The 9,781-nt window shown below is 39.0% G+C and overlaps 3 protein-coding genes across 3 annotated transcripts in view; 1 reads left to right on the top strand and 2 right to left on the bottom strand.

The window, feature by feature from the left end:
* LOC137273432 (UPF0184 protein-like) overlaps nucleotides 1-9,781 on the bottom strand; it is a 44,624-nt gene that overhangs the window by 31,207 nt on the left and 3,636 nt on the right. The gene's annotated exons all lie outside the window — the stretch shown is intronic.
* On the top strand, nucleotides 213-4,500 carry LOC137273430 (uncharacterized). The gene is made up of 2 exons (XM_067806116.1): nucleotides 213-280; nucleotides 2,578-4,500. Exon 2 carries the CDS (start codon nucleotides 2,588-2,590, stop codon nucleotides 3,914-3,916), a length of 1,329 nt encoding a protein of 442 aa, XP_067662217.1. The 5' UTR covers nucleotides 213-280; nucleotides 2,578-2,587; the 3' UTR covers nucleotides 3,917-4,500.
* On the bottom strand, nucleotides 8,722-9,486 carry LOC137271657 (putative uncharacterized protein DDB_G0290521). Its single transcript, XM_067804089.1, has one exon. It carries the CDS (start codon nucleotides 9,484-9,486, stop codon nucleotides 8,722-8,724), a length of 765 nt encoding a protein of 254 aa, XP_067660190.1.

Raw genomic sequence — 9,781 nt, 5'->3', positions numbered from 1 at the left:
TGACAGAATCTGTTTCTGAAAAATTGACATATTACGCTTTTTCAACTAAGCGCTCCCTTTCGGACGCAATTAACCGAATCCGATCCCAAAACATTAACGATGCTCCCGATTTTATAAGCTCCGTGCAGTGCTCGTACTCTTTGGAACTCCATCGCAGTACCTTGACATGTGTTTCTCTTCCGTTTCCAAGATACAATGAGGGACAGTGTACCACCAATCATTCTGCATTCACGTGAATCAACAATGGTGTGACTTTTTGAAATTTTGCCTTGAGCCCATGGTATGTAGCAAAGCTAACTATTCGTATGATTCGATGCGTTGCTTTTAGTGACACCGGAGACCATGTAACACTAATTAAGGGCTAATTAACAAATGTATATGGTCTCGTGACGGTAGGAGTATCCCCACCCCAATCAAAAGCTCAAATTGCAAGTTGATATGCATCCCCCTAAAACACACACACACACACACACACACACACACACACACACACACACACACACACACACACACACACACACACACACACACACACACACACACACACACACACACACACCTTAAAAAATATAGAGAGATTCAATAAACTAGAACAGGTGTGAAAAAAAACAATCAATGAACCTGTTTCAGTGTTGGAATATTACTCCAGGGAAGGTGGAAATATTCTGTATGAAAAGAGGTGATGCGCACATCATTTAAAGGCATTTTTCAAAATGCTCAAAGTAATTAAACGCCTTGGTATGCACCACTGGTAAGAGTTCCTCCCATCCCAAATAATAGTACCGTGTCGTACCATGTTTTCGAAGGAACCATGCTTTCGGGGCATTTCTTTTTCCTGTAATTTTTTTTACCCATTTTTTGCGTACAGTGAGATATCAGTGCCATCTGTAAACACCATCTTCCGTCACAACCGTGAAACAAAAGGTTTGAAATATCCAGCTGTGACAGAAGTTGTGGCCTAATTTTCAGTCAACGCACAAAAATTCTACCTGAGAATGTAATGCACTTTAGGTCCAGAACTGTCTTAAATGTGATCAGAACTGTTTAAATAAAGCTCGCAACTTGTCAAGCGGACCATCGTCTGCTCCAGACATGACTCTAATGGAATGTTGCCAACGTAATGAAGAGGACTATTGAAATAGTCTGCTATATATCTTTCTTTTGTGTGTTGCATAATTCGTACACGGGCTGTGACAACTAGATTCATTTAAATACTGCTGCGATGTCACTGTACTGCATAGACATTACGCGTTTTATTGTCCCTGCCATGGCGTGCCATGCAGACAAGAAAGAATGTTCATATATGACTGAATGTCTTACCTGTAAGAATGTTTATTCTTAACACTTTTCACAAAAAAGCATTCACATAATCAAGAAAAAGTTAACAGTTTGCTTGACCTTTTTTTGAAATGACTCCTTATATTTGTTCATTTGTATGAAAAAGAATTCATCTCCTGGATTTCCATGCCACGTAGTAATACTGTGCTATAAACGAGTAACGTGAAAACATTGCTTGTTACTTCTGCTTGTGTTGGCGGACTGACACAAAATGTGGAGGAACAGAAAGGAACTCTTTCCGCCCAACTGATAACTGATTTTTCAGGAAAACTAATAAACACATACACACAGAATAATACATGCCCTCTTGCACCCCTGGTTGGCTGACGTCCCTGTATTGTAAGCTTATAATGGTCATAAGTCATGCTACTAAACGAAGTGAGGGGATTGGGACAGCTTTGAGGTTTTTTTCATTTGTTTACATCAACAAGGAAGATGACATTCATTTGTCAAATTTAGAGTTTCAGTAAACCAAAGAGCTCTTCAGTATTTTCCTTAACTGTAAATTCTTTGAAAAAATTCGTTTGTTGGAGGAAACGTTAATATCCACACTGCTGCTGCCAAGTGGTTAAAGCGTTTGTTTGTCAGGAAGAAGACTTTTGTCCCTTTTTCTGGCAGCCCCAGTCATGATACTGTGATATTGCTGAAATATTGTTAATAGTGCTCTCTATCTCTCTCTTTCTCTTTTCTCTCATTCACTCACTCAGTAAACAGTCACATGACCCCAGTACTCAAACAACTACACTGGTTAAGTTCTATGTGGTTATATTCACTCATCATACCAAAGGTTCAGACCTAATATGGACACAAGCCTGGAGGCTCAAAAACTTCATAACTTTTTATCCAGCTCATTACATGGAGGGAAAGAAACTTCTGAATTACATCGACTCTATGTTTGGCAATCTGTTTCTGTTGGAATGATTTTCATCAGACATTAAGATGGTATTACAGGTATTCTTCTCATTGAGAGGCATTGGGGTAGCCTAGTGGTTAAAGTGTTCGCACCTCATGGCAAAGACCTGGGTTCGTTTCCCCACATTGGTACAATTTGTGAAGCCCATTTCTGGTGCACCCCTCCGTGATATTGCTGGAATATTGCTAAAAGCAGCACGAAAACTAAATTCACTCATTCACCCTTTTCATTAATACTCTACATTTCTGAAGAGGACCTCTAAACATCTAAACACAAATTTCAGAAGAAACACATTTGAATCTCTCATATGTCACTTCTATTTTCAGACTTGATGTAATGTACAAGTCATTTCTTGTTGTCCTGGGAACCTGGACCTTCATATGCCTGATCATCTACTATGGACTGAACAGGGTCCTCCTACCCCAGAAGAGCAATCAACGTGCAATTGACGACCAGGTCTCTGCTGTGTCTGATACACATGCACATGTTCACAGTGATATGTACATCATATATACGTGTGATGGGACATTCTACTGTGGGGGATGGGCGGACCGACTCAAAGGAGTAGTAGCTGCATATCTCCTGGCTAATGCTACCAACAGGAAGTTCGGAATTCATATGACTGTGCCATGTGACATCTCAAACTATTTATTGCCAAACTTGATCGATTGGCGGATAGATGTGTCAAAGTTGGGAAATGACAGTACTTCTTTCTTTATGGGAATGAGTGATGCTGTTTTTATGAAAAATACAAAGTTGATGAAACTAGAAAATTCTTTTCCCCACAGAGTGACTTATTTTGCTTTTAATTTAGACATTGTGCCCTATTTGAGAGAAAATGTTTTATATTCTGATAATTTGAAGTGGATGATTGGAATGGAGGATCATGAAGCTTTCAGTCTGGTTTATAAAACACTATTTCGCCTTTCTCCTGAACTGGAGGAGAAATTGCAAGAGTTTAACATGAAGCTTCCTCTTGGATGTTCTCTGAAATGTGCTCAGATTAGACTTGGAAGAAATCCATCAAACTTAAATGATTCAGAAGTAAGAGGTTTTTATGATGATGTAAGATTAGTGTGGGATTTCTTTAGAGGCTTTCACTCGGGAATTGAACAGTGGGGCCTAGAACACAGTCACAGTGACCACTATCATCACCATGGCAACCACCATCATCACCATGGCAACCATCATCATCACCATCATTTTAATAATGAAAACTTTAAGATATTTGTCACATCTGATTCAGAGCAAGTTCGTGCTGATGCAGTAAAATATTTTCCAGGGTTAACGGTTGATGTGCCAGGTCCACTTGTCCATATTGAAAGATCAACCAAGGTTAAAGAAGAAATATGTGCAGGATTTGCCAAAGTTATCTTGGATCAAATTGTGTTAGCATCATGTGAAACGCTCATTATAGGCCAGAGTGGTTTTGGGGAGATTTCCTCCTACCTGAGAGGATCGGACATCAATCTGTATTGTTTTCGTTATTCAGAATTGTACAGATGTTCAATGTCAAACTTTGATGTCTCTGCAGACAGGTTTACAAAACTACTTACAGTTATGGCATTCGGAGCTCTGCTTTTAACCGTTCTGGTGAGCTGGATATTTCCAGCTAAAGCAAGACAGATCAGAAAATTTATCAGAATGAGAGTTTTTCGCTGTTAAAGGCACTATATCACACAAGTGATCATGCTTCTCTGAAACTATATATAAAGCATTTCTTTCAATAATACTATCATTCCCTCAGGGAAGCTACTATGTAATTTATTACAAAGAAATTATGAATTTAGGATACAGGATTAAATTGATAAGTTGACTCTCTCATCCTGATCAAATAATCGGTCAACTGATCAATCTCACTTACAACAGCGATTATCAATCAGACCAGGAGAGCAATCAATCTTCACAAAAGAATGAATGTTTGAATTAAAGGTCACATGCAATGTAAAACACAACTTTGCAGATTTTGATACCTTTTGGTATGCACCGACCAAAACAATTCATTAAAAATGTCAATTCAACCTATAAATTTGAAAAAAAAAATGCGATGAAGAAAGCCCACGAAATCAGAGTTCAAACGATTCACTAATTTTACCCCAGTGCTCTGCTGCGCTACGGTCTTAACATATGTGAAAAGGTTCGCGGAGCTTGAAACAGTATGCATTCCCCAGGTATGAGGTCATGAGCGGTAGTCTAATCTTGGATGTGTACACAAACAAGTAAATAATCTACTCATTCCATGAAAAAAAAGAAAAGAACACAATATGTTGAATATGTGATAATCAGCCTCTGACGCAGAGAAAAGTCAGCGTCTGGTTTATTGATACAATATGCAATGCACAACTTCAATCACTGACCACATGCAGGTTGAAATTAAAACCTATTGAGCCATAAACAAAGAGTTGGCTAAGTGTATTGGCAAATGAAGCAGTGGCCAATGAAAAGGCTTCATTACACTGAGTGCACACCCACTGTCTTTGACTGGGTTTGGTATCACTGCTGCTTTGTTTCGAGGAAGGTAAACCCAAGCATAAAAATTGCACTTTCGATTTGCAATTATACACTTAAAATTCTGTTTGTTTGTTGTTTTTTTTCAGAAATGCATTTTATAGATCATGAATAAGTGATGAGTGTGTTTTAATTAAGTTTCATTTTTGTGTTGCATGTGACCTTTTAACCTTTCGAAAGTATGTTTCTTTTTGTTGCTTGTTACATCACAACAAAAACAACTAATGCTGTTTCTGGACTTGTTTTATGCATTATGAATGACAAACTCACATATGTATCTCCACAGGAAGTATCCTCTATCTTCTTGATCATGGTATTAGTCAGTGAGTGTTTTGTTTGTACAGTGTTCTTATTGTAGTCCTTTATTACCTACATGTGTTTTGTAGTTGGGTTATGATTACAATCGATTACTGACTGATTACTAGAAGTGTAATAGTGTACAACAGTATTAGTACAACTGTGGTATTTTGATTTCAGTTTGGTATACTGTAATGCAATCCAAAAGTTGCAGAGGCAGAAACTTTTTAGACCTTTCTACAAGGTGTAGAAATTTAATCATTTTGTCAAAATCCATTTGTGTAAGGTTTAGTTGTCAGTTTTCTGCATTATGACCATATATACATCTATATATGTATATGTATATAAACCAGTTGATTATCCATAAAGTTGTGCCATTCAGCAACTATATATATATATTATATATAGAGAGAGAGATGTTATATGGTCTGAGTGGCATTCTAGAAGTTGCTGGATGGCACAACTTTATGAATGATCAACTGGTTTACTTTAACAATGATGTTTCGGTGTAAGTTCTTATACTTTCTTCAAGCACCTCACATACCCAACTGAAACAGAATGAATGAAAGACTTTTTATGGCAATATGTACCATATGGTGATAAGAGCATACCACGTCACCGCTATTGATCACTGAGCTTCACTTATGACCAGCACTAGTCATAATGGCCAGGGATTAGGCACTTTTGCACATTAGAATATCAAATGGTCCAGTAATTTTGAAGTTTACTATTCATACAAGAGCAGTGGCCCATTCCAAATTCAGAAAATGGCTAATAATCCTGAAAATGGCCTACTATCGAAGTTCCCTATCCCAATCCCTGTAATGGCAATTGTCTGATACATTCCAAAAGTGAGATGTATGTATGCGATTTGTTGATGTTGTTTTTCACCATGTTTAATATTTCCTGTCTTGTGTTTCATACTTGTTTATACAGTATTTAATATTGATCCAGTCTGTCACAACCTAGGTTCATTAGGCTTATTTGTTACACTGCTATACTGAGTCTAACCAACCCTAGTGGAAGGTTGTTTCAGCTTTTGAGTGACCAATGATCGTCCTATCAAACATGAGACAACTGCACAGATCTAATCAATCAGACAGTGGCTAAAATTCTCTCTTCCCTGTTCACTGACACTGATTGCTCAACAAATGAAAATCTGCATAAAACACAGATATTTGATATATGCTTTGGGATTTGTGATGACATGGTTACTATTAGCTTAAATTGCTGCAAGATGACAGCCTTGAATATTAACAAAAACAGTATTTTCAGCGACTGTTTACTTACTCTGATATCCTCCATGTGTTTCACCAGGAGGTGATCATAAAGAAATTGGCATTTGGATTTGTTCGAGTATGAACGTTTTCAGTATGGTGTAGATAGGGTAGTAGGGGGTGCGTAAACCCCCCATTTTGTCCTGAAATTTTGTTAAACCATTGAAACTGAAAATGAAGTGTGCACGCATGCATGTGTGTGCACTCGCACAAGCAAAGGCACGTGCGCAGACACACATACACTCCCCTTTTCTCAATAGTATACAGAACACACACACACACACACACACACACACACACACAGAGCCTTTTCTAAATAGTGTACAAGTCCTAACTGATAAATTGGTAATAATTGTGAGTACATTTATAATGTACTAAACACCATTTACAAGGGGAATGCTTAGAGCACTAACAATCCCAAACCGATGCTGGTGCTAGAAGGTCACATGACCTATCCAATCATGACTTATACATTGAGAGGATAATGTGATGTTTTGTGTGCAATAGAGAGAATGTATTTTTTAACTGCCTGAGCGCTTTCTGAAAACATGTTACTGTTGTGAAAATGCCAGACATTTTTACTGAATCATTTACTGTTATCCCGAGAAACACAAATGTGTGTTTGTAAAAAACATGTTTCACAATCTGGTTCTGTTGCCATGGTAACAGTCATGACAGCATTTAGCTGTTAGGGAGTCACTGATGGACAGTTATCAATTTATTATTTACTTATTATTTATAACTTTATGAAAATATCCTTGTGTCTAAATAAAAAATTCTAATTAACTGAATATTTTTTTCCTGCTACATAAATAGTTTTAGAGGCATTTTTCCCAATCATCATATCAAAAGAAATTTCAGTCATTTAGGGTGGTTATAAACACTGATTAAAGATTATATTAAAGGTTATAAAGATTATAAAGGTAGGACTGAGAGAAAATGTTTGTTCTGCCAATTTCCATTTAATTTACATATCATAATCTATATTTCTGCATATAAGGCAATGCTCTGCAGGAACCACTGCAACATAACATGATCATATCTCATCTTATTGCATGCAAAGTCCAGATTTCATTGACCACATTCCATTTCCTGTGCATTCATCAGAAGTGATGCAGTCGAGTTAGACTGTGGTATTTATTACTGTTGTATAGTTCCATAAATATCCTGTAAGAGGCATCAAGTTTGGTTGTTTAAAACCACACTCGGCAGTATCTCAACCTTTGATGGGGGTCTTTCAACGATCAAGACTGGAATCAAACCGATGTCATGAGCAATGACATGTACCTTAGGGCAGAAATACACAATTATCAGTCACTGACCATGATCCCCCCCCCACACACAAACAATCACAGTTTAGCTATTGGCCCGCTGACCAAATGCCAACAGATTGTCATAGCTATCCTGACAAACTAGCTGAAAATCTCAGATAATTTGTTCTTCGTTTAATGTTTATGAATATGAAGAAGTCAAGTAAAGCATTAAAAGTCCAGGGCAGTGTTTCCTCCAACATATATGTAAGGAATAAAGAAGGTAATCTTAGTTTTTGTGTTTGTTTGATTTTTCAGGGGTGACAACAACTTACCATCCTCTATTACCAAACATCACACCAATTCTGACCGATGTCCATCTTCATGTTGATGTTTTGCAGGGCCAGTGAAATATGACGTGGGCGAGCAACATTTTGACTCATGTTACCATCCTGGCCAGTGACAATTTAAAATTAATTCATACACTGCCCCCAGTGCACTGTCTTCATATTATGTTTCATCCGGAGACAGGGAGTGAGTGAGGTTTTAATTTTACACCACTTTTAACAACATCACTGGGGGGAAAACAAATAATGCGCTTCACTCATTGTACCCATTGGGGAATCAAACTACGGTCTTTGGTGTGACAAGCAACCGCTTTAACTATGAGGCTACCCCCATAAGCAGAGGTAGGTGGGGACATATGCCGTCCTGGAATATACTCTTCAAAAAAAGTAGGGGAACCTGAACTTTGAAGTCTGGTAGAAAGAATACCCACTGAGGAATGTTACAATGACATTCATCTTGTGTATGCAGCATCATTTCACATGATCACCACACAAACACAATGCATTCGAAGCATGTGCACAACGTGGGAGCCTTCTACACGTGCACTGGGTGTCATTATGAATCATTACTTATTTTTCAGGCAGTTCGCTAAATCACTGTAGACCATTTTTTTAATAATTTTCTTGCCTCTGTGAATGGTCAGGGTTTTCATGGTCAAATCACACACTACTTACTGAAACTTGTAAACCTCATACTCCAGTCACCAAACAAGGGGCATAACTGAACAAACAGCTTTGCTTTGAATGAAATCCATGTGGTGATGCTTTTTCAAAATATCCATTATTATTTATCAACATTGATTCAATCTCTGAATGAAAGACAAATCCTGGGAGGGAACTGAAGAAGGAATGGCTGCTGGGAGTGGACTGAAGGGGGAACAGCTGTTGGGAAGGGACTGAATGGGGAACAGTTGTTGGGAGGGAACTGATGAGGGAATGGCTGTTGGGAGGGGACTGAATGGGGAACAGCTGTTGGGAGGGAACTGAAGAGGGAATGGCTGTTGGGGGGGGACTGAAGAGGGAACAGCTGTTGGGAGGGAACTGAAGAGGGAACAGCTGTTGGGAGGGAACTGAAGAGGGAACGGCTGTTGGGAGGGGACTGAAGAGGGAACAGCTGTTGGGAGGGGACTGAAGAGGGAATGGCTGTTGGGAGGGGATTGAAGGGGGAACAGCTGTTGGGAGGGGACTGAAGAGGGAATGGCTGTTGGGAGGGGACTGAAGGGGGAACAGCTGTTGGGAGGGGACTGAAGAGGGAATGGCTGTTGGGAGGGGACTGAATGGAGAACAGCTGTTGGGAGGGAACTGAAGAGGGAATGGCTGTTGGGAGGGAACTGAAGGGGGAACAGCTGTTGGGAGGGGACTTGTAAGGTGACTTTTGTTAGATGGCTGAAAGTAGAAACAGCTTTGGGGAATGTGTGAATGAAAGACCAGTTTTCGATAGCTCGACATGATAGACCCAACTGCAACAGCAGAACAAAGCACACATGGCTGCGTTGAATATCTCCGATAATTTGTATTTGAGCGATGTGTGGTCTAAGGCAATCAATGTTTTCCATCCAGAGATCCCTCCATTATTTAAGCCAAGATCTGATGGTCTTGAATCCCAAATTAGCCAAAACCAAAGAGTTGTATTGCTCTCTGCTTTCCCAACTGTCTGCTTCCCCAGTTTAATTTCTTAGAGAATTATCTAAACTCAGCTGATATCTCCATCCCCCACACTAACCCCAACCCCTGCCTGTGACACACCCTTTGAGACGACCCCACCTACCTCTTTCCTTTTACAGTGAGACTCCTTGGTAGTTACATCTGTAATAGTTTCAGTATAAAGGTCATTATTTTTTTATAATGAAT

This window comes from Haliotis asinina, chromosome 2 (assembly GCF_037392515.1).
Source record: "Haliotis asinina isolate JCU_RB_2024 chromosome 2, JCU_Hal_asi_v2, whole genome shotgun sequence".
NCBI classification, from domain to species: domain Eukaryota; kingdom Metazoa; phylum Mollusca; class Gastropoda; order Lepetellida; family Haliotidae; genus Haliotis; species Haliotis asinina.
Note: the sequence above shows the minus strand (reverse complement) of the source record. Positions and strands in the feature narration are given on the sequence as shown.

Bases quoted from the DNA above. Each gene is read 5' to 3' on its own strand.
- LOC137273430 (XM_067806116.1), top strand. From the start codon at position 2,588: ATGTACAAGTCATTTCTTGTTGTCCTGGGAACCTGGACCTTCATATGC.
- LOC137271657 (XM_067804089.1), bottom strand. From the start codon at position 9,486: ATGGAAAACATTGATTGCCTTAGACCACACATCGCTCAAATACAAATT.